Source organism: Trichomonas vaginalis, chromosome I (genome assembly GCF_026262505.1).
Source record: "Trichomonas vaginalis G3 chromosome I, whole genome shotgun sequence".
Classification (NCBI taxonomy): Eukaryota; Parabasalia; order Trichomonadida; family Trichomonadidae; genus Trichomonas; species Trichomonas vaginalis.
In genome coordinates this window covers 14,511,321-14,536,184 of record NC_067203.1, presented here as the reverse complement: position 1 = coordinate 14,536,184, position 24,864 = coordinate 14,511,321, and the positions used below count along the sequence as shown (strand labels likewise).

The following is a 24,864-nucleotide window of genomic DNA, read 5'->3' as shown; positions in this document are numbered from 1 at the left end:
TTCGTGACAATAGGAACATTTATATCAATTTTTGTATGTTGATCAAATGCATGCTGTTTATAAGGAACATTAAAAAAAGTGTTTCGGGCAGGATTTGAACCTGCGACCGTCTGCTTATAAGACATATGTGCTATCCGACTGCACCACCGAAACCTTCGAGAAAATTGCAATAAATGATTTTAAGATAAATAATATGCACTTTTCCATCATTTGAGAATGACTTTCAAATCAATAACGAGAGTCAGAAAGAATTTTAAGATCATTTCTAATATAACATATGAACTAATTAAAAGTTAAACAAGTTAATTAAAATAATATTTTATTCTTAATATAAAATTTTAAATAATAACAGTTTAATTTGAGAAAAAACCAGACCAAATCATTGAAATTACTGGTCAGTAGAATTAGTAGAGTTAGTTTCGTTGATTGAAGTGCTATTTGTTTCGTTAAATTCCTGTGAAATTGTGGAATTTGTTGAAACTTCTGTTTTATTGACTTCTTGTTGAACATAAACGTCAGACACATTTAATTCTTGTGGAATTGTCGCATTTGTTTCATTTGATTCTACAGATAAAGTCGAATTATTTTCAATTTTCAAAGGAATAGCAGTAGAATTAGTTTCATTACCTAACTTGACCTCAGTTGCATTAACAGATGTTGTCAATGTTCCATTTGTCTCATTTTGGCCTTGAATTGTAATATTATTCGAAAGATTTGGTTGTTGAGTCGAAGTAATGTTAGAAATCAATGATTCATCGGCTACAATACTTATTGTTGCATTTGTTTCATTAATTAGATGATTTGTTGAATTAATTAAAGTCTTTGTAGAATTTGTAAGCGAAATGTTTGTATTAGACATGTTTACAGCTGTTGTTGTGTTTGTAGAATTGATCTGTTGAGTCATTGAAATATTTGCTGAATTTGTTGAATTTTTCAATGAAGCATTGATAGCACGAGTGCTTGTGCAACGAACTACATTCATTTTTCTCTTCGCACCAGCTCTACAAGCAAGTGGATGTGAATAAATAACTGTAATTGGGTTTATTCCTACGTATTTAAGGCTTTTGCTATTAAGATCGCAATCAAAGTAAACTTTTGTGCCATTTACATGAGGATAGGCTATTCCTGTTTGCGTTGTTCTTGGCATTAAGTTATTGTCTAACAAAGAAGCGTTAATTGTAGTGTTTTTGCGTGTTTCGAATGTTATGTTATTGAAATAGCAAATTTGAACGTTATTGAACTTCTTTGAAGTGTAATTTTCGCATTTTCTCTTAAATTCTTCTCTGATATTATAATTTATTTCGCTTAATGGCATAGGCTTGAATTCCTTTTGATCTACGAAGCATTTGTAAGATTTGCGTGATTTAAATGTATAATCTGTGTAATTTCTTAATTCTGGCTGATAATACTTAGTTGTTGTATCATAATACTTTACTTTAAGTGGTAATGAGTGATAATAGTCCGGAGAATCATAAAGATTATAATTGTAATAGCATAAAAATCCAAAAATCATCCCAAAAAGAAAAAGTGACAATAATATTTCTAAAAAGTGACAATGCTTCAAGATTTTCGGAGTACTTGGTCAAGATTCTATAATTCTGTAGCAGAAACCACTCCAGTACCCGATAAATTTTGGCATCCAGACTTAGAAGACGCCAAATGTCTAGCTACAATGTATCTTGTCACATTTTCAATTTGGTTATCTGCAATGTTAACTGATGGACCACTCGCAATCTTGAAATATTGGGATGGTCCTAATTATATATACGTTGGAATCACATTATACGATTCAGGAACTAAAGTTGATCCATGGAAAAGAACTTTTTCGTACCCATACTATTATATTGCATGCCATTTACCAGGCTATCCATTAATAATCAAATTGATGTCATTTTTTACTTTCGGTCATTGGGCTTTGGCATCATATCTTTCTATTTTGTTTTCTACGGGGCTTCTTGTATACGCATTCAGACGTTTACTCATTATTTACGATTGTGTAAACAATCCGACACTTACTACAATGCTACTTTCAGTAATTCCCACTAGATTTATGATATATCACAGTGTCATCGCGAGTGAACCAACATTTTTAGCTTTCGTATGCTTATCTTTAATATTCTACAAAATACAGAACATTCCTTTGATGATGACATGCGTTTGGTACTGTTGTATCACTAGAATTGAAGGAATCTCAATTGGAGCGACAATTGGCTTGTGTTACCTGCTCAGACTTGATATAGCTCATGCTCTTATGATGTTCACGACGTTTTTGGCCGATTTTGCCTTATTAATTATGCATAAGAAATTATTTAACGAATGGTTGGCTTATTTCAAGTTCAACTTCTCACACCAAGGCTTAATATCATGGCCGCCACTTTACAAACTCATAGGATCAGCCGGATTCACAGATATGGTTGAAATCAACACATTTTTACTTTATTTCTTATTACTAACGCCAGGAGTCATTCTTCTTTACGGTCGCTGTGGTCCAGTGGCAATATTCGCTAGCATATTCAACGCGTACGTCACAATTTTGTTCCACATCGACATTTACAGGTACGGAATTCCTGGATCTGTCTTTTCTTTCCTCATCGGATACGACAGACTGTGGTCCTCGTCACAGATACAGAACACTCTGCTTGCTTCCGGTCTTCCTTTGATTGTTTTGCTTCTTACTTACGCTGCAGGACAAATCATGACTAATGTCTGCGGTAATGACTTCCTTGAGTACGTCTTCTCATTCGCAAGATCTGAATACTTATAAATGTAATTTATAAATGTTTATTTTATCTCTTGTAAAATTTTTTTATTTTTTAAACTTTTCTGACATTTTTTTCAATCATAAACCTTGTTGCAAAAGACGGACTTATCAATTTTTCGATAGTTTACATTCTAATTATCTCGTAGAGGTACTTTTCTAAACTGTCTGTATGAAGATGCAAATTATTTCATGAACTCTTATACTTAATATAGATGAATTTTTTTTTTGCTATTAAAATAAAAGTATATTGATTTTGTGAGAGCATGTAATAAAGCGGTAAGTGCATTCTTAAGACTATCACACCCATGCCATCATCAGCAGCTTTACACCACCAAATTTTGGATATCGAACAACTTCATTCTGATCATTATTTGATGCCAAAATGAATGATCATAAATCTTTGAGAGTTTTGCATTAAATACATGTATTAAACCAATGAGAAATAAAAAGGAAAAGAAATGGGAAATACATTAACAGTTTATAACATAAAATAATTAAATATGAACTTATCCATATGAAATATGATATTTAAAGTTCTTTTTTAATGAAGCATTTTCACCGCTGCCAGAATTTGGAAAGCAATATCAATTACTCGTGAGATCATCATTTATTACATTCTTTAAAAATTATATATCAGAATAACTATTATATTCGTCAGATGGGCCATCTTTTAAAGCTGAAATGAACTCTTTATGTTCATTTGAAAGTCTTTCCAAAAGATCTTTGATGGTATGGAACACAACATCATTCAACTGAATCACGCTTGGATTTAACGAAATGTTTCTCTCAACATTTTTCTTGATATCAATGATTTCGTTCTCAAGGTCAATATTTCTACGTTCTAATTTTCTATTGATTCTCTGCAAATTCAAGATATCACTGTTATTTGGAGGAGAAAGACTTGATTGGATTAATTGCGCGCTATCATTTTGCGCATCAATCATTCTTTGTAAGTCTGAGACTTGTCTTCTTAATGCAATGATAGCTTTTTTATCATTTGATGGCGATCCTGATATTTGTGAGAATTCTTCTTTGAGTTTAATGTTTTCTTTTTGTAAATCAAGGATTTTGTCTTTCAATTCAATGTCTAATTGCTGACTATCCTTTGAATCTTGATTTTCTTTCTTTAGTTTGAGCAATTGATCTCTTAATTCTTCAAGCATAGAGTCAGATTCTGTTAACTCTTTGACCTTTTCATCTAGCAATGCATTCAACTCTTCAATTTGAGCTTTCAAATCAGAAATTGAACTATTTTCCTTCATCAATTTCTGAATTTCGTTTTTGAGATTGGCAATTTGTTTATTCGCATCATCTATCTCCTTTTCTTTAGATTTGGCTCTTTCATTAAGTGCTACTAATTGTTCATTTAGTTTCATTAATTGTTCGCTAATGTTGGAATTAGAATCTGATTCTTTCATTAGCTTAGATATCTGTTCATTTAATGCATAAATTTGTGCATTTGCATTGTTTAATTCATTTTCTTTTGATTTAATCATATCATTTAATTTTGTGATTGTTTCATTGAGTTGTTTAATTTGATTGTTTAACTGAGATAATTGTGTATTCTGCAATTGAATTGTGTTATTGAGATCTGAATTAACTTTAAGACTTTCTTGCAAATCCATTTTGAGTTTGTTGAGATCCTTATTACATTGTTCAATATATTCATTTTGGTTTTTGATTTTATTATTCAGATCTTGTGATAAATTATCAAATGATTTACTATCATTTGTAGATTTCTGTTTGATGTTCTTCAATTCATCAGTTAATTTCTTGATGTTTTCATCCCTTTCAAGAATATCATTTCGTAATTTGATTAAGTCATCATTCAGTCTAAGAATAGTTTGATCTTTTTCTGAGATCTGTTTCTTATAATTGTTGATATCAATGATGTTTTGCTTTGCTGTTTGTTCATTTTGTTGTAGTTGTAACTTCAGCTTTTCAAGTTCCTGTTGACTTTGTTGTGCTTTTTCATTATCATTGTTTGGTTTTTCATTATTATTTCTGAGATTAAACGATGGTTCAATAAATTTCTCCATTTCTTGAGTTTGTTCTTTGATATCAGAATCTTTGTTCCTTGGTTTCATATTGCTTAATTCGTCAAGTAATCTCCTGTTTTCGGTTGTTAATTCTAAGTTTTGCTGGCGTAGTAACTCATTCTCATCTGCAAGTTTTTTATTTGCTTTTGCTAATAAACTATTATCATCAATTAATTTGTTAATTTCTTCTAAATCTTTATCTCTTTGCTCATTAATGCCAACAATTTTTCGCTTAAGCTCCACTATTTCTGCTGTTTGAGTTAGAGGGTCAGCTATTTCATGGCTTGGTGGAGAAGGTACTCCTGCAATAAAGCTTTCACGAAGTTGCGAATTCTCTAATCTCAAACTTTTGATTTCAATTTCTTTAGAATTCATTAAATCTTTCAATTTGATATTGCTGTCTTCTTCCATTTTAAGTTTGTTTTGGAGTTCTTTGACATCATTTTCGAGCTTTAAAATCCTTTGTTGTGTAGCAGTATCTATTGTTGGTATTGATGGAATATTCTTGTTTGAAATATAATCTTCGTAATCAGGAATTTCAACAAATTCTATTCCATATTTTACGCTGTAAGCTCTAATAAGAGAATACAGATCTTTTAGCTTTTTCTCAAGAGTTGATATTTGTTGTTGATAGTTATAGCATGCCCGTTTGAAATCTTGTTCATCAATCTCAGCTTGTGATACTCTCTTTTGAAGTTTCAAAATTATTTCTGATTTGTCATCATAATCTCTTGTTTTATTTGATAATATATTGTAACGATTTGTTATTTCATTGTATAGTGTAACAAGATTTTCGTATTTCGCAACCTTGTCACGCATTGCATCCTCTTCAATTTCATCAATAGAAGGATTTTTGTTATTTGAGTAACCTTTTACTCTTAATTCTGCTTTAAGTCTGCTGTTTTCTTTTGTCAGCTGATCTATTATTGCTTTATGATCTTTACTATCAGTTGGTGATTGCGGTTCTGCAAGTTTCTTCTCTAATTCTTCAATTTTTGCATCTTTGAATCTGATTTCTTTTTCAAGAGTATTCATCTGAGATAATTGAGCTTTCACATCTTGTAATTCGATGCTTTGCTGGTCATTGATATCGCGTAGTTTGGATATCTCCTTTTTCAAAGTTTGAATTTGTGAATTAGTTCCGGAATTACTTGGTTTTTCAATTGCTACTGCTGTTTCCTTGTCCATTTTGTTTTTTAGATCAGTTATCATAGATTCTAGAGATCTAATTCTTTCATTTAAACGTATTTTCTCATTATTATCTGAAAATTTTATATTATCTAAATTTTCTTTTAATTCAAGATTTTCTTTGTGCACTCTTGTATTTTCTTCCAGAAGTTCCTTTATTTTTTGTTTCAAAACTGAGTTTTCTCGTAAGATTCCGTCCATTTGATCAATTTGAATTGAAGGTACATCTGATTCTTGTTCTTTTAACGCCCTTTTAAGGTCATTAATTTCGGCTTGATCGTGTAGCTTTTCGTTTTCAAGTTGTTTGATTCTATTATTTAGTTGATCGCGCTCTTTTGTTATTTTATCAACATGTATAGCTAAGTCATTACTGTTTTGGTATCTTGTCGATATATCTGACGTAATTTGAATACCATTCCCGCGATTTTTAGAAAAATTGTCTTGTTTTGATGAAATGAACGAATTGCGGAATTTAAGTTCATCAATTGTATGCACCAATTCTTGGTTTTGCATTTTTAACTTTATAAGCTCGTCTTGTAATTGATTATATCGAGATGTTGTTTTTTCATCAGTATTGATATTTGAAATGATTGGTTGATGAGAAGAAAACTGCAGTCTTTGCTTTAATTCCGAATTTTCTGTTTCCTTAGCTTTTAATTTTATTTGCAAAACCATAAGTGTGGACTCCATGCGTCCAAGCTTATCTTTATAGTCTTGAATCGTCAATTTTGGAGATCCTTTTGGTGGATTTCCATATCCTCTAGGTGAATCCATTTTTACAAAATTTTAAACGTGCACTTTTTTCTTTAAACTTCATTAGCGCATTCTAGACTTTGATAAAGGGAATATCTTTTGTTCTGCATTAGAGATCCAATCCTAGTAATGGAAAAATGCAGAATAAGAGCAAAGATAGCAATGTCTGTAGTAAATTAAAAAAAAAAAATCCGGAAATTGAATTTCAAAATTCAGAATTTACAAACTGTGTGACAAAATGTATGCAGTATTATCAGTTTGCAAATGGTTAGTTTCTTATAACTCATACAAAAATAATTTAAAAAAATTATTTAACAATAAAAGATGTTTAATCTGAAAAATTAAACTTTATAATGATTACTTGAAAGAAGATGGAATACTGTCAATGCCTGGGCCTTCTGATTTAGACTTTCCTGTATATAAATCTCGAATTTCGTTCGGCATTTCAACGTATCCTTGAAGGCAAGGAGCGATAGCCATTGAAATTGCATCTGTAACCGCTTGGACTGTGAGTTCGCGTGGTTTTTCGATAAGAGATTGCTCAGTCTTTGTTCTCCATTTGTTGGAGATTGTAGTCTCAGCAATGATGAAAGATGCTGGCATCTTGAAGTTTGCGTTGATGTCGTAGAGTTGAACAGTCATCAAATCGTCGGAAATTGGTGTAAAAATAACATTAAAAATTCCTAATTTGCCTGTATTTGAATTATATGTTGTGCAAGTAAGAGATTTATGAGCAGATTCGAGTTCGTAGCCTCCTAAGTCAGCCATGCTCTTGAGCATCTCTTCAACATCAGAAATTTTAGATTGTAAAGTGGTTGGAACAAATGCTTTAAGTCTTTGGATAATGCTATTGATAACTAATGGACCTTTTGAGATTTTAACAGTGAATTTTTGATTAGTCGAAGCAGAAACAAAATTTTCGAAGCCGTTTCCAGGTAAAACATATCCAACTTGATTAACTGTCATTCCATTGCGCAAGCTCTGGCAGATTTTGCCGGTTAAAGCTACAGCAGCACATATACCGAGAACAATTAATCCAAGCATTTTTCTTGTAAACGCTGGCAAAAAACGGTTATTCCTTCAATTTCAAAATTTTGCCATTATACTACAATCGGAAATTTCATTAAAATACTTATTTTTGTCTCAAAATATTTTAACACTTTCAATTAAATTGCGTAACTCCTACTTTTACACAGGATCGAAAATTCGTGTGCGTAGTCATAAAGATATATTCGTTTTCATTATTTCATAGCTCAAGTATATGACTTGGATTGGTCATATTTATTTTAGATTCAACAATATATATCTAAGTTTTAAAAAATGAGATATCAAATGATATGTTTATTCATTTTTATGATATTCAGCACTTTCATTGTCTTCTTTCGTTGTTGAACTATGCAGTTTGATCTGGGAAAAGATAATAAGGGAAATGAATATCACTAATAGAACTATAAAAACAATTAGTATTGCTAATTCTGCTTTGTACTTTGTGCTGCTTTTATAAATCTCTTCTTCACTCAATTTCTCTGGGATAACGCAGTCTTCATCGGTATCCGTTTGATTTGTTGTATCTGTTTGATTCGTTGTGTCTGTAATATTGGTGCTATTATCATCATTATCTTCAATTACAAAGTCATCTTCAACATCTAATAATTCGAAATCTTTCTTAATTATCTCTAAATTTGCTTCAGTGATTGCATAATTATAGAAATTTGTTGCATGCATTTTGCATTCAATTCTCCCTTGGAAACTGTTAGGATATTTAATATTACTATTTGAAAAGTAAATAGATTTATATCCTTCTTTATAAAAGGTAGTTGATGATGGAAATCTTTGGGCAAACGATAAATCTCTAAATTCATAATCACTATATTTCGTAGCTGCAAATCCAAAATCTGTAAAACAAGAATCAAATGAGTCAGGAAATGTTACATTTTCTGTTTCAATGTCTACAATCTGAAACAAATTGTCAATATCAACATTTGTTATTCCATCACTAAATCTAATATTCGAATAACTAGAATGATAAGATGAAATGGCACGATTAGATTTCTTATTAACTATATCTTGTCCTGTAACATAGAATACTGGATGTTGTTCATCAATAGTAATTACTAAATCAGCACAGCCTAAGAATGCATTATTGCCGATTTGAATTATTTTATCTGTTATAGTGAACTGTGTTAATCCACTTAGAGCGAATCCTTGTGAACTTACGAATTCAAGTTTATCATTGAATGGAATTGTTTTAAGACTTGAACATTTCATAAACGCATCTGCCTCAATTATAATGTAAGGTGCATCACTATTAAATTGAACTTCTGACAATGATGAGCATCCATAAAAACATTGCATTGGAATGAAATTAACTTTTGGTAACGCCACTGTCTTCAACGATTTACAATCTTTGAAAGGTGCTATTGATAGCTCATTTACGGTATCTAAGAAATTTATTTTTTCCAGATTAGCACAGTTTTGGAAACAATATTTATCAAAACTTTCTATTTTTGATTTACAATTAATTTCTTTCAAACTTGAGCAGTTTGCAAATGAATTTAATGGGAACCTTCTCAAACTTGTAGATAAAATAGTAATTTTTTCAAGAAATTCGCAATCAAGAAAACATGCATTTTCTAACTTATTGACACTTTCAGGAATTGTTACTTCTTTTATACTGGTTGATGGAACACAACCAAAAAGTTTTGTTTTATCCGTGTTATAAACTAATGGAAATTCTATTAAAAAACCAGAAATAGGATCTATTTCAATTGAATTTAAATTTGTTGCGCCTTTTAGAGAGTTCAAATATATTTCCCCATTTTGTGGCCTAAATTTAATTTTTGCAAGTTTAGAGCATTCTAAAAATGGATAATTCTCTATAATATCATTTTTCAAATCCATACAATGTAATTCTTCAATATCAGTTTTATAAAATGCATAATTGTTAAGCCTTGCTGCACCAATATCAACTATACCTTTAAGACCTGAATATGCAAAGGCAAAAACATATATTATTTCTGCAGAATGTAGATCAACTGTTGTCAGCTTTTTGCAATTATAAAAGCAATATGAATGAATAGTCTGAACATTCTCAAGATTAATTGTACTAATACTCGAATTCGAAAAGTATGTGCTAATTGATGTGATGCTTTCAGCTAATTCTATTGTTTCAACATTTGGAAACATCTCTGAAAACACTGTAATTAATGGTGTATCTGTCATTTCTCCTGAAAATTTGATTGTTAAAATGGTATAAAATTTAAAGTATGATGTTATTTCATCCGTTGTTTTTATTTCCATGGTATTAATATTATCATTTCTAATTTTATGATAGATTGAATAATCCATAAAGTCTTCTGGCTTATCTAAAGAAACAGTAGAATCGCTATAAGTAGCTTCTTTGGAAATATATATTTTTTGATTGAGGAAAGCATAAAAACCGCTGATAGAAGCATCATATAAATATATGTAAATTATTCAAAAGTTACGGATCAAATTGATAAATCATAAAGCATTGAAATTATTAGATGTAATCCATTGAAAAATCACAGTCCGAATTGAGAGATTAAAGCACATTCAAAAATCACAGATGAAAATGAGAAAAGCCTGCATTTCTGACCCTATTTCAGATTAAAGAACTGACAGAATTAAAAATATAAAATTCACAAATTTCGTCTCATCAATAATATATGAATATTTATAATTATATTCATAAATTTCATTAAAAATAACTTGGAATACATGGTACCGCATAATATATTGAATTTTTCACACACCATAATTTATTGAATTTATTTTTACCGATGTTTAACATCTTTTTGCTTAGAAATCTATTATATAAAGACTTATTTATGAATTCGGCATTAAATGTTGAGGGTGATCTATTGGTAATCTCTTCTAACGATGATTTTCATCAAGAATCAGAATATAATTTGGAAATTTTCAACGCATTAACAAACAACCATATCAGCAAAATTAAACTAACATCAGAAGTTAGTAGTGTTAGTACATTCTACGGAATCCATCTTGTTGAAATTTTTGACTTTTCGGAATCATCTGTTTCACAAATTCCTACTGGAATGTTTAAAAATTGTCCGATTCTTTCAGAAGTTAAACTAAATAGTAATCTTATAACAATTGAATCAAATGCTTTTGCGTTTTCGATAATTTCTATAATTAATTTAAATAATGTTGTAGAAATTCAATCATCCGCATTTTCAAATTGCATCAACTTGAACATGATAGATATTGGTAGTGCTCAAACAGTTCATGAATATGCTTTTGAAAATACAGGTTTAACTCAAGGAGATATATTCTTAGATAGAATTTCAAATGGATTATTTCAAAATTGTTTTAAATTGGAAAGAGTAAAATTTGGACGTGCTTGGTGGCCAGAAGTTGGAGATTCTGCATTTAGGAATTGCTTCAAATTATCAAATTTTGAAGGTATGTCAACCTTAAAATCAATCGGTGATAATGCATTTGAGAACACTGCTTTGAGATCAATTGAATTTGATAGTATAAACTTAAAATTTTATAGTTTTGCCAATATAATCACACTTGAAACAGTTTCATGCTATGATGGTAGCTTTAGTACATGTTGTTTCATGAATTGTATCAACTTAAAATCAATAATAATTGAAGATGAATTTAGGTCTCATCAAGATCAGTTTTTTAATCATTTTTTTAATTGTATATCATTAATCACATTCCGTTGTGGTAAAATGTTATATGTTCCTCCATCATGTTTTGAGAATTGTAGAAGTTTAAAAGATTTTCAAGCATCACAAATTCTTTTGATTAATCGATATGCATTTAAAAATTGTCAGTCGTTAGAAAGTTTTACTTTTTCAGGAATTCATTTATATTCAGGAGCATTTCAAGGATGTTCAAAGTTGAAAACACTTAATGGATTGCATTCATATTCAAGTGGATCGCCTTATTTATTCTCAGAATGTACAAGTCTAGAAAGAGTTGAAACTAATAACGTTGCAGAAGGAATGTTTTCAAATTGTTATTCATTAATAGAAGTAAAGATTCATGGAAATAAAATAAAACCACGCGCATTTCAATATTGTTATAATTTAGAAAAGATTACATTTGTCAATCCGATTTCAGTTATTCCTGAGTATTTCTTTTATGGATGCTCAAAATTATATGATATAAACTTGGAATCAATAACAACAATTGGAAAATATGCATTTTATAATACTTCATTACATGATGGAATAAATCTTAAACAAACAACAGAAATAGGAAAACGTGCATTTGCTTATTCAAATGTCAAATCAATAGTATTTGGAAAACCAATCAATTGCTATAACATTAAGCCTTTATTTGAAAAAGTTTCACAAGTTCAAATCTTTTCTAAATGTATAAATCTTGAAAAAATAACATTTGAAGATATAGGATTTATTTCTCTGGAGATATTTAGAGATTGTGAAGAGCTCAAAACAATTGAATTTGGTGAACATTATCAGTATAAAGATGGTATGCTTATTGGATCAATACCAGATTCTGAAACGACAATTTATACATATAACATAACTGAAGCCAATAAAGAATTAATTATTCCAGAGAATGTTAAAGTAATATATCAGTATGCATTTTTCAAAGCAAAAAACATTCAAAAAATTACGATTGGTAATCATGTGACAATACAGCAATATGCATTTTGTAGCATGTATTCTCTAGAGGAAGTTACCATCAATTCAGAGCAAATACCAACTGGCTGCTTTTTCAGATGTCCTAAAATAAAGTCTGTAACTCTTGGTGATTCCGTTAAATCAATTCATGATTATGCATTCTCATCAACAAATGTTAAAGAAATAATATTGCCGGCTTCATTAACATCCCTTGGAAAATCATTTTTGGGATCTCCATTAACAAAAATATCATTTAAAGGAAAGAATATGAACTTTATTATTAAGCCAAATGAAGTATATTATATCAATTCAAACAATGAAAAGGAGCTTCTCTTTATATACGGAAAAATTGAAAATCAAATACTTACAATCACTGAAAATATTAAATTGATTAATGTGTTACAAATAACAGATAAATTAGAAGATATCAAACTAATAAAGCTTCCAACAACATTAGAAACAATCAAAGTAAATGAAGAGTTTTATGAAAAACAAGTAATTGAAGACACATATGGTGCCCCTGATCCAATAATTCCAATCTATCCTATTCCAAGATTATGTTACGAAGGAACTAACGAGATTCAAGTATTGGATGAAAAAGAAGTCAATCCAATGTTTGAATTTTATTCATCAACATATCCAAATTATTACCTTACTAAATTCATTGAAGTCATCAAAGAAAATTGTGAATCTGGAATTAATTCTAGGAAAGTATTAGAAGATAAACCAATTTGTAAAAATGCCTCATTGATCATAGAAGATACAAATAAACCCAAGAAAAAATTATATGGTTTAGAAATCGCGTTAATTATCATTTCTCTTCTATTAGTTGCAGCAATAATAATGCTTGGATTTACAATATATGCATACATTCATATGAATGAAGAAAGTGAAGATTCAGAACTTCCTGAAATGAAAGAGGAAGAAGTTACAACAATTGGCATCAATCAAGAAGGTCAAACTCTTGATAATCCACTATTCAATATAAGAACTAATCAAGATGATCCATTCCATCAAGATTTTGAAGAGAAAGATATGTTCGATAGAAATCAAAAAGATGAAGAAGAAGTAATTGACTCATTGAAATTTAATATCGATGAACAATAAATATTGATATAATCTTTGGATTATGCATAATTTTATGAATCATGCCATTACTATTAATATAAACTACTTTTTAATAAAAAATATTCATTTTCCCCTATGATTTAAATATTTGTTAATTATTTTGGTTAGAAATTGAATTGGCATACTTTGTAACATACATAAATGTACTATTTAAATACAAATAAGTACTTTAAGGTTGTGAATCCTGAAACTGATTGAAAAAATTAGTTCTGTTATATGATATATCTCACGAGTTATGAAAAATCAGCGAGAATGTCCCAATATGGTAGTAAAATTGCACTCTTCGTCATTTTCTCATAATTTTTCATTCAAAATCAAAAATTTCCCTTATTCAAAAACAAATCTCAATTTATCGATGGATTTATCCTTGTTATTATATTGTATGATATATGAAAAAGCATTATTCATTTCCTTTGTATGTAGACATTCGGAGATAAAGCAAATGAGCATGAAATTGTAAAGAATAATATAGATTGGATGTACCAATGTTTTCGCAACGAATTTTCTCATTAAAAATGGTCACCCTTATGTAACGTATTCATCAAAAAATAATGAGCTAAAATAATGTTGCAATAATCCCATCATTCAGTGAACATATGCGTGTATGATATTAGATTATATCGAAATTCATCAGAAAAAATCTTACAATGCAATTTCAATTAATGTCAATGACTTAAGCTTAACCATTTAGTAATTATAACAACTTACTAGTATCTCAATATTATTGTCTGATATTATTTACTACTTTGCCCGTAGTTTTTCAATTCCTTATCCAATAACTCTTACGGTACTTTTGAAATGAAAGTCTTATGTAATTTAATTTGTATTTGCTTTTTAATATATCGAGCATAAGTTAACAGTTTTCGCTTTGAATTTTTTACAAAAATTTATGTCAACTGTAATAAAATTTATTCGATTCTTGAAGAAAATATCCTATTATAATGGGTCGAATATTTAAATTCAATTTTTAATTAACTTTAATTCAGATTTTCTTATCAATTCTTTTTAAATCTGATTTTTCATCTTAGCTATCATTAAACCGAGATATTTAATATTTACTCTACGATTAAATTGAATGGCTCACAATAATCTATTTTCAATGCCCAAGGTTTATAAATACAATTACCATTTATATCAATTAATAAACAAAAATTGCTTGACATATTTTTTTGCTATTTAAACTTTTCAAAGAATGCACGTTTTTTCTTCACAATACCTTCCCCTAATCCGCACCAAAATTAACCAGAATTAGATATGCTCTTTCGTTCGTTTACTGGCATTAATTTATAACGTATTGAGTTTCGACAAAATCTATATAATTTTAATCTATACTAATTGTTTATTATATTGCAATAAATTGAGTTTATATTCTGAATATTTTGAAGGAAAATTTTACTCCGAATTTCTCGCAAGTATAATATTACTATCATCATACTCTGGAAATAAAATTATGGAGAATTAAATAATTTTGAAATTTTCATAAGAATGAAATGGCTTCAACTGAAGGTTCAGCTACTGCAAATTCGCTTGTAAATAACAGGCTTAGTAAAACTGAGCTTTTACTTGAAGCTAGGACAGAAATATATGATAGAATCTTTCCTTTTGTTGATTAATTACTCCATGGAATCAAATTTCCGGAATGGTTCTCGAGTTTAGGATCAATATTCCTGTCCTTGCAAATCATATTTATAGGATTATGGGTTTATTCTACTCCATATCAACGCCTGACAAGTTCAGCCCAAAATATTTATCGTATTATTGTTCAAATATTTGCATTTCAAGACCCCACAGATCTATCCGAACCCCACATGATAATTACGTACATCTGCTTCGGCGTTTGCGGATTTACCTTAATTTGGTCAATAGGAATGGTTTTTTATATTCATAAGTATTATACTATACGGAAATCGTTTCTTGTTATCTCAGTGCTCTTTATCGATTTGATATGTCCATTATTTATTGCCCCTTCTGCTTACGTCACGAGCCATGGCATTGCATGTTTATCTAAAGGGTACAATGTTGCGTATCCAGCAGAAATCGTTCTCGGAGGTATCTCCTATCTTATCTCTATTGTCACCTTTTGTAATTTCCTCGCATTGAAGTCAAAAACCGTTGTTTTTACAAATCTCATGTTCCAATTATACGATGCAACAACGATCGGTATCTGGTTCATCTTAACAACCTCACTTCTCATCGTCACGGCCATTATGCAGTTCTTTAAACCATGGTTTGTTCTATTAGCGATATTATCACACATGTTCATATCAATTTACATTGCATATCGACTTATTTTCATACCATTCTACACATTATGGCGAAATCCGACATGTTTTGCCTTCGCCATCGTTACAATTTTATTAGATATCAATTTTATTGTAGTATATGGTATCAAAAAGCTCCATTATGATTATGTATTAATTTTATTTCTTGTTCTATCATTTGTTTCATATATTTTCAGCAAAATTTTTTTCAAAAAGAGGATTCAGAAAATTTCTGAAAATTTAACGTACCAAGACGATATCGAAAATTTAGGGGAATACTTTGATAGTTTAGATGTTTGTAAGAACGATTTGACTGTTATGATGTATTGTGCAGTAGGAGTTGCTGAGTTATGTGACTATTTCGTTGACGGAAGTTTGATTGATTTTATTAACGAAAATTGTAGAGGTGATGAAAGTATTTTATCGATTATTTTGCAAGTAGTCACTTACTTCCCATCGGATTCACATAAACTCAACCTCCTTTACAAGAAATTAGTCTCAAAACAAAAATTATCTTATTTGAGTCGGTTTTTGATCTTCCAGATCTTCAAAGTCAAGACAAGAAGACTGTCATCGAACTCCAAGGACACAATCAAGACTTACAACATGCTAAAATCAATGAATGATGAGTGCAGATTAGCAATTCAAAGTTTTTGGGACAAACCGACAGCGAACTCTCATCTTACGACTCATATTAAGGCAAGGATAATGGCTGTGCATGATTGCTTCGAATATATATTGTTAAACAACCCAAATAATTTGAGAATTACAAATGAGTACGTAAACTTCCTTCTTGAAGTGGAATGTGACTTCTCGAAGGCCATAGAACAAGCCATAAAGGCTGAAGAGATCCTTGACGGTAAGAATTTTAATGTAGATCTCTCATTTCGTTCATTAGTTTACAAATTCCCGAAATATCTTGAGAACGGTGTGTTGGATATACACGGGAACAAGATAATGAAGGATGCTTCGAGAGAATCTAATAGATCTGAAGGTTTGGAGCGAAGAAACAGCGAAATGTTGTTTATGTTACATGATGTACCGACAAAAGACAAAACTACGAATGATACTGGTCATTGCGATAATGGCAATGGAAAGAATGACCTTTACATTGACGCAGAAAGCGAAGAAACCGTTGGAAAAAGAATATTAAGAGATGCTAAAGTAAGATTGGCTTTGCATCACAGTATAGCACAGTCAAAGCCTTACCATAGTATTCTCATCACTATTTTCACTGTATTTGCTTTCATTGTGAATTTATTTTGTTTGGCCGGATTCACTTATAACAAAAACTCACTTCTGATATGGCGCAGAGATAATTATATTGATCTACAATCGATGGGAAGATCGATTTTCTACTTACAGTACTCGAATTTCTTCACAATTGTAGATTGGGCGAAAAAAGTTGGTCGTTACAACTACTCGGATAGTCTTTTGAAGAATATATCGATAGATGCGAACAGATTCACCCCTATTGTCCAATCAAATTTAAGTACTCCTCAATCTATATTTTATTGTGCGAACGAATCACGCGCTAACCTTCAGAAAATCATTAAGGCGGCCGCGCAGTTGGCGGCTTCATCAAGCGTTTTGTCTTCTCAGTACTCTGCATATGAGATGGTCCCTGAATTACTCAAAAAAGACAGCTACATCACAGAATGCACAGATGGTTCTCCGAATAATAGTTTCAACGCATCGCTAAAGGACCAAATCGTGTTCTTGGTCTTCGAAGCTTATAATTTTGCCGGAAATTACAACGAAAACATATATCCAGCCAATTTATTCAATGACGATGACTACTGTGAAGTCATGACCAACATGTTTCCTACAGCAGATGATTCTATTGAAGCTTATCCATCAATTTTTGATTATAACATAGGATTCGCCTCAGGATACAACAAATACTTCATCGGCATCATGTATTGTATTACATTTGCCATGGGATTCCTTTCAATTATCCCATTCCTCTTCATATTAATTTCATATCAGAAAATGGCCAACAAAACTCTCAAAATTTTGTTATCGTTACCTACAAAAATCAAAGAACAGGCCAAAGAACCACTCGCTCTTGACTACGTCCAAAATTCCGAATTTGGCTCCGGATCAAAACTCCAAACTAACAATTCCAAGATATTCCACATAGTTATTTATCTCCTATCTGTTGTTCTGTTCCTGTTTTTCTTCGTTTTGATGACGAAAAATACGATAACATTGAACAATGAGTGCACAAACCTCATTTACTGGTACTATTACTCAATGAAACATACTGTCCTTGCAAGCGAAGTCGCAAATAACGTTGTACAGTTCATTCTTCTCTCATCAAATTCTTATAATCAAAATGTTACAACGACAGACTTCCTCAAAAGCAGAATTACGTCAACTGTTGATGCTCTCATGGCCGCAAACGACATATTGGTCAATGGAAATGATGATGTTGACACTAGTGTTGGCTGGGATTCGAATCTTGATGCGATACAAGTGAACAACCAATGCGAATTAGGCAGAGATCCATCATCTATCCATGATATGTATGCTTGCAGTTCCATTTCTTCACAGTTAACTATGTTCAAGAACATGATTGACGAAATTATTAAAAATCCTTCAGATTACAATGGCTCCATTGACACAGAATATACGGCAAACATCATCCATTTGCTGCAAGTCCACCTATTCCCCAGTATTAACAAGTTTTCGAACAAAATTGCAGAATTAATGGTTTCGAATTACGACAAAAAGATATTGAGGTGCTCGATTCTGTTGATCTTTGGTGCATTATGTCTTACTTTATGCTTTACAATGATCCTTATTTTCAGGTTTTTCGTAATTGAGTCCTATCGGATGCTTCTCATCTTTATTAAGCATCTTCCACCGCAAGAAATCATGGAGAACAAGGACATATTGAACTTCTTCAGGGGCTACAAAGAGAGTTCCGCTCCAGAAGAGATGTCCATCTCTAAATCCATAGTTTACGGGGCCAGCGAGTGCATAATCATCACTAACCAGTCCTCAAATGTACAGATCGTTAACCCCGCCGTATCAGAAAACCTCGGATTAACTCCAGATCAGATGCTTGGCCAGCCGATCACCAATTTCTTGCCACCGCAAGACCAGGCGGTCATCAAGCAGCAGATAGAACTGATGCTACAGGGCCAGGGATCAACGGTTTGGCAGGACCACATCGAGATGATCAAAGACCAGGCAGGAAAAATACCTTTCGCGGTTACAATGATCGGAATGAAAGATAACGATAACGATACCGAGATCAATTCTATCGTTTTCATTCTGACAAACGAAGAAGAGGAGATTAAGAAGCGAAAGGACGCCGAAATCGCTAAAGCCAAGTCCGAAAAATTATTGTACCAGATATTACCAAAGGATATCGTTGTTAGACTCAACAGAGGCGAAAAAGATATTTCATTTACCATTCCAAAGGCAACGATTTTCTTCGTTGATATCGTAAAGTTCTCTAACTACGCGGCTGCTTTAAGTCCATCAGAGATCATGTCCAATTTGAGCTTGGTTTTCTCAACATTTGACAAAATTGTCGTCAAATACCCAACGATCCTCAAAATCAAGCTGATAGGCGATGTATACATGGCAGCTGCTGGTATTTTCTCCGATCCACAGATGAATCCTTCGAAACCAGCTGAAGAATCAGTAAATTGTTGCTTGGACATACAAAAAGTCATGGAACAGATCAATGTCAAGCTCTCCGCAGGCCTGGAAGTAAGGATCGGAGTCAATACTGGCGGTCCTTTGATTGGAGGAGTCTTGGGAACAGATAAGCCAACATTTGACATAATTGGTGACCCAATTAACGTTGCATCGAGATTGCAGAGTACTGATATACCAGGAAAAGTCCAGATTTCGCAGGAAACAAAGGAAATGATCGCTGGATCTAATTTTGTCATTGAAGAAAGAGGAGAAGTATACTTGAAAGGAAAAGGAAACAGAACGACTTATTTCGTTATGCACCAATCAAGGAGTTCTGCAAGTCTTGAAGAATCTTTCGCTATTAACATGTTTTCTGGTAATCTCAGTTAGTTTTATCATGTTTTATTATAGATTTTTTGTTATTTATTTTATTTTCATAAATCACTTTGTTTATATTCCGTTAATTATACAAATTAATTGAAATTTTTAGGGAAAAATCTTGTAAATGAATTCGTATTTGTCTTAATTCATTATATAATAGCGTAATTTATCGTATTGTAAATCTTTCGATTCCTTTTTTCATCAAATCTCATATTATAATGTCTAATTATAGAGTTAAAAATGTAAATCGCTCAATGACTAAGTATAACTAGTATATTTATGGAGTTTTATGTCGTTTAAAATGCCATAATTTCAGATTATATCATGAATTCAATCGAAATATAGTCCCAAACCCTTTAAAATATAGAACTTATCGATTTATTCATTCTAAAAATGCATTATTTGGCTATATCTTAGATATCAATTAGAAATTCAGTGAGTTCAAGAAATAAAATTCTAAATATTGTCCAAAAATTCTTATTGGAAATAAGATATAGCTATTTAGTGTATTGCGTAATGTTCTATAATAAAATTAGTCGAAATTTGAAGTCTCCATTTTAATTATGCCACCTTGAGAAAATGTAATAATATTGATCTTGATCATGTAATTAGCATTGGTGTAACGTTTTCTCAGAACTTTGTTTGATTTTTCTCTTTATCAAAATTATCGTTTGGTTCATTGATTTCTTCTACTTGTTGTAAACAGAAATTCATCAAAAGTGACACCTCAGAAAAGCTAAAATATTGAATTTTTGGAACTTTTGATAGAGCACGTTTTTAAATATTAATTAAAGTAAATGTATATTTTGTAAAGATTCTTTTTAATAAAAAATAAAATTTTGAAGAAGAACACAAAATCTTCTGAAAAATAATATCACACAAACTCATATTATTTTCTAATATATAACTATTTTATATAAAAATCAAATTCAATGATCTTAAAAGCGAAGGATAAACCTCAAAATTTACGAATATAATGAGTGGGAATATAATGCTTATCTATCATAAAACCATATGAAATATCAATTTTTGCTTTACGCCTAATTTTTGACGACAATTAGCAAAAAATGTTAAATGTTAACACTCAGTCCATTTGAATATGAAAAATAAAATTGACTTTGATTAAATGTTTTTATTTATCATGCAATTCTTCTTGCGACGAGAGAGGGTCAAAGTTGCTATTTGTCACTTTTCCACAAGAATATAATGGGGAAAAAGTTATCATATAGTTGATCTCATTCACTGAGGTGAGAGATGCATGTTATGTAATGTGATAAACAGTGGGATTGCTGCTCTAAGTCCTAGGTTCGAGACACATTGGCTTCATTTTTCTCTTTTTTATTGACGTAAACTATTCAATTTTTGTGTTCTCCATTCAAATTTCAGAATTTTTTTTGCAGATTTCACGCTACATTCGAAGTTACCTTTTGTAACAACCACCACTGCCTACGAAAGACGAAAGTGTGTCACGATTTCACCCGGAAATCCGATGGTTGTTTAAGAGTAAGCACTTTTGTCACCTACTCTTCTTGCGACCAAAGATTTGAATAAAAGTTCAAAAAATAAGATAGCTTAAAAAATAATATACGGTAGTGTTTACTAATAGATGAATAGTATATAAATTCTATTAAAATGGATTTGATCCAAAAAAATATAAAACCAAAAATAATTGTTATAATTTAAATGAAGAAGTAATTTAAAACGATTTTATTTATGATCAAATTTTATATATTTTTTTGGATCAAATCCATTTTAATAGAATTTATATACTATTCATCTATTAGTAAACACTACCGTATATTATTTTTTAAGCTATCTTATTTTTTGAACTTTTATTCAAATCTTTGGTCGCAAGAAGAATTGCATGATAAATAAAAACATTTAATCAAAGTCAATTTTATTTTTCATATTCAAATGGACTGAGTGTTAACATTTAACATTTTTTGCTAATTGTCGTCAAAAATTAGGCGTAAAGCAAAAATTGATATTTCATATGGTTTTATGATAGATAAGCATTATATTCCCACTCATTATATTCGTAAATTTTGAGGTTTATCCTTCGCTTTTAAGATCATTGAATTTGATTTTTATATAAAATAGTTATATATTAGAAAATAATATGAGTTTATGTGATATTATTTTTCAGAAGATTTCATTCTATATGCCTATGAAAAGTACTCTCAAAACTAACTTTTTCCTAATTATAATTAAATCTAGAATATTGTATTATGCTTAGTATTATTTCATTTTTCTCATTCAATTTAGAATTTACAAATGTCAAAAAATTGAGAGCTGTCACTTTTGATGAATTTCTGTTTATTACATTGATTTCTTCTACTTAATTAAATTAAATTGATTAATTTTTCTGAAAAATAATATTTTGAATGTCTCAGAAAATCGAAAGGTTTGATATTTTCTTAATGTTTTCCTTACTGCTTCAGAGAATTAATTCGGTTTCTTTTACAGAGAACTATGCCCTTAAGTTCGAAGGTAATGGCATATTGTCTCTTGGAAGATATCAAGAATTAGACAATTTAGAAAAATTTACTTTCCAATTTTGGCTTTGTCCTTCAGAATGGAAATCAGGCGCACATGTATTTGAGAAAGGAGATGCTATTAGACTATCATTAGGACAAGAACAGCAATTAAATCTTCACGTCGATGGTAAAGATTTCACTTTTACATCAGCAGAATTAAAAGTCAATACATGGGTTCACATCACATTAATGAATGGTAACGGTTCTCTTATATTTATGATAAATAACCAACAAATTCAAACAATAAACGAAAATATTAAGATTCCTGTTGATGAACGCGCATTTTACATTGGTTTAGGTTTCGTTGGACGCATTGATGAATTCAGAATTTGGGGAAATACACTTTCCGGAGACTATGATAATTTCTGGCAAAATACTTTGAATGAATTCAATCCACAATGGAACGATTTATTAGGCTACTGGAAGTTTGATCAATATACCTGCCCCAATATTGTTGATTACAAAGGAAATCACCACGGAACATTGTCAACTTCTGGTGTCTCTAGAGAGAAAGTAACCGATAACAATCTCTTCAGATACATGGTTGCTGCTGCCTACACTGATTTCATCAGATTCTCAGATCGTGCTATTGATATCCAGAAATTCCAACTCGCAAACTACCTTCTTATCCTTTCAGGAAAGACATCAGAGACAGGTCATGCATGGTTACCATTTCCATTCAACAATGCTACACTTGAGAACGCTGAATACGTTGAATCATTTGAAGGAAGGTCAGGAGTTGCTCATTTCAAGGGTCAGGGAGCCAAAATGAATGGTGGTGTTGAACCATTACCTGTTGGAACATTTGCTTTCGGTACTTGGCTTTACATTGAAAATTGGGTTGAAAATGCAATAATTATTAAGAAATATCTTGATGAAAATAAAGGTTTACAAATCAAACTTGGCAGTTCTGATGAAAAGAAGATCATTGTCCACATAAATGGTCATGATTACACAATCAAAAACAAAATTGACGTAAAGAAATGGTATTTCTTAGGAGTTTCAACACAACAAACAGCACAAGATGCTTTGCACCAAGTTCTCTTTGCTGTTAACGATTGGACAGGAAATGCTGATGAAGGACCAAGTGGAGAAGCAATACAAGGCCTTACAAACTTCACAGGACTTGAAAACACAGAAGTAATCTTGGCAGAGAACTTTGATGGTTATTTGGATGAAGTTGCTATAACTGATGAATTTTATGACGAAAACAAATTGAAAGACATGCAAAATGGAATGACAATGTCATATTTCAGCAAAACAATGGTTGTTACAACATTAATGAAGTACGACAGTTACTGGAAGTTTGATAAGAAAGATGATTTAGGATACGATTGGTTTTCATGGAAAGAATTCATCAGAATCATTAAAGAAGCATATATTGGTAGAAGAGGAGCTAATGTTATCATGAGTTTCGGTGGATTTGAAAACTGGAATACGAAGTTGGCTGATCAAAACATAAGAGAAAAGCTTGGAACAGAACTTGCAAATATTGCAAACACTCATGATGACTTTTGTGGAATTGATTTGGATTTTGAATGGCCATATAGCGCTGAAGAATGGAGTTATTATGCTGATTTAGTTAAAAGAACAAAGACAAAAATGAATCCAGATAAAACTCTTTCAATAACGCCACATACATGGTTCTACCAGTTCCCAAAGGACCATATACAATATGTCGATCGCTTTTTGTTCCAAAACTATGGACCGAACTCCAATGAAATCTTCACAGATGCGCATTTCAAGAAGGACTACGACAATTTCATAAATTACGGACACACTAATGACAAAATCATTATGAGTTGGGCGACAACAACAACGGATGGAGTTAATGGAACTCAGAAGAAACCACCTGTTGGAATAAGAAACTTAATTACGCCAAGTTTCACAAGAGAAACATTTGTTGTAAACAAAGATGGATATGATTATCATTTCAATAGCTATAACAGTGTTTACTTCAGAGCCAATTACATGAGACAGAAAGGAGCAACAGGAATATTCCATTGGGATATGGGTAATGATGTCAACACATCGCATGAATTTTCTTATGCAAAAGTCAGTTCTTTCGCTATCAATTCTAATGTTGATTTGATTGTTGATAAAGTTGAGAACCCTCCTCCAGCTCCTTCTCCTGAACCAACAATGTCTCCTTTGCCAACACAGTCTCCTGCACCAACACCAGAACAATCTCCTCTTCCATCACAGTCTCCAAGTCCAGAACAAACTCCTGCAGCAACAAACACTCCAGAACATGATTCGAAACTGGAAAACGTGAAATAATTGTAATTACTTCATGTGGATCAATTGTCGTTGCAGTTACATTCTTCTGCTGCAAGTCGAGAAGGAAGATGCAATTACTATCTAGTGATCAGGAATATCTTCATTCTTTGATTATGAATTGATTTTGACTAAATATATATTTCTATTATATTTTAAACAATAATAACGGTTATATCAACAAATATTAATATTGGAATGAAGATTATCCATTCATTATTATCACATAAATATTTCGCC

The 24,864-nt window shown here is 31.1% G+C and overlaps 8 protein-coding genes and 1 non-coding gene across 9 annotated transcripts, besides 3 other annotated features; 4 read left to right on the top strand and 5 right to left on the bottom strand.

Moving 5' to 3' along the window:
* Window positions 1-79: 79 nt before the first annotated feature.
* On the bottom strand, window positions 80-153 carry TVAGG3_0986400. Its single transcript has one exon. It is a non-coding gene; the product is annotated as a tRNA-Ile (tRNA).
* A 151-nt stretch (window positions 154-304) lies between these two features.
* Window positions 305-1,513, bottom strand: TVAGG3_0986390 (uncharacterized protein; the record flags this gene model as incomplete). The annotated part of the gene is made up of 1 exon (XM_001582561.2): window positions 389-1,513. The coding sequence occupies one exon, from the start codon at window positions 1,511-1,513 to the stop codon at window positions 389-391; it is 1,125 nt and encodes a 374-aa protein (XP_001582611.1).
* Window positions 1,514-1,555: 42 nt separating this feature from the next.
* TVAGG3_0986380 (dolichyl-phosphate-mannose-glycolipid alpha-mannosyltransferase protein) lies at window positions 1,556-2,764 on the top strand (the record flags this gene model as incomplete). The annotated part of the gene is made up of 1 exon (XM_001582562.1): window positions 1,556-2,764. The coding sequence occupies one exon, from the start codon at window positions 1,556-1,558 to the stop codon at window positions 2,762-2,764; it is 1,209 nt and encodes a 402-aa protein (XP_001582612.1).
* Window positions 2,765-3,220: 456 nt separating this feature from the next.
* TVAGG3_0986370 (uncharacterized protein) lies at window positions 3,221-6,776 on the bottom strand (the record flags this gene model as incomplete). The annotated part of the gene is made up of 1 exon (XM_001582563.1): window positions 3,388-6,762. The coding sequence occupies one exon, from the start codon at window positions 6,760-6,762 to the stop codon at window positions 3,388-3,390; it is 3,375 nt and encodes a 1,124-aa protein (XP_001582613.1).
* Window positions 6,777-7,047: 271 nt separating this feature from the next.
* On the bottom strand, window positions 7,048-7,797 carry TVAGG3_0986360 (uncharacterized protein; the record flags this gene model as incomplete). Its single annotated transcript, XM_001582564.1, has 1 exon — window positions 7,099-7,785. One exon carries the CDS (start codon window positions 7,783-7,785, stop codon window positions 7,099-7,101), a length of 687 nt encoding a protein of 228 aa, XP_001582614.1.
* A 285-nt stretch (window positions 7,798-8,082) lies between these two features.
* On the bottom strand, window positions 8,083-10,167 carry TVAGG3_0986350 (ribonuclease inhibitor domain-containing protein; the record flags this gene model as incomplete). Its single annotated transcript, XM_001582565.2, has 1 exon — window positions 8,083-10,089. One exon carries the CDS (start codon window positions 10,087-10,089, stop codon window positions 8,083-8,085), a length of 2,007 nt encoding a protein of 668 aa, XP_001582615.1.
* Window positions 10,168-10,592: 425 nt separating this feature from the next.
* On the top strand, window positions 10,593-13,587 carry TVAGG3_0986340 (antigen BSP-related family; the record flags this gene model as incomplete). The annotated part of the gene is made up of 1 exon (XM_001582566.1): window positions 10,593-13,493. One exon carries the CDS (start codon window positions 10,593-10,595, stop codon window positions 13,491-13,493), a length of 2,901 nt encoding a protein of 966 aa, XP_001582616.1.
* A 1,421-nt stretch (window positions 13,588-15,008) lies between these two features.
* Window positions 15,009-19,892, top strand: TVAGG3_0986330 (guanylate cyclase protein; the record flags this gene model as incomplete). Its single annotated transcript, XM_001582567.1, has 1 exon — window positions 15,323-19,819. One exon carries the CDS (start codon window positions 15,323-15,325, stop codon window positions 19,817-19,819), a length of 4,497 nt encoding a protein of 1,498 aa, XP_001582617.1.
* A 612-nt stretch (window positions 19,893-20,504) lies between these two features.
* Window positions 20,505-20,542: a mobile genetic element.
* Window positions 20,543-21,306: 764 nt separating this feature from the next.
* Window positions 21,307-21,336: a mobile genetic element.
* Window positions 21,337-22,095: 759 nt separating this feature from the next.
* Window positions 22,096-22,132: a mobile genetic element.
* An 89-nt stretch (window positions 22,133-22,221) lies between these two features.
* Window positions 22,222-24,720, top strand: TVAGG3_0986290 (concanavalin A-like lectin/glucanases superfamily; the record flags this gene model as incomplete). The annotated part of the gene is made up of 1 exon (XM_001582568.1): window positions 22,231-24,627. The coding sequence occupies one exon, from the start codon at window positions 22,231-22,233 to the stop codon at window positions 24,625-24,627; it is 2,397 nt and encodes a 798-aa protein (XP_001582618.1).
* Between the last annotated feature and the right edge of the window lie 144 nt (window positions 24,721-24,864).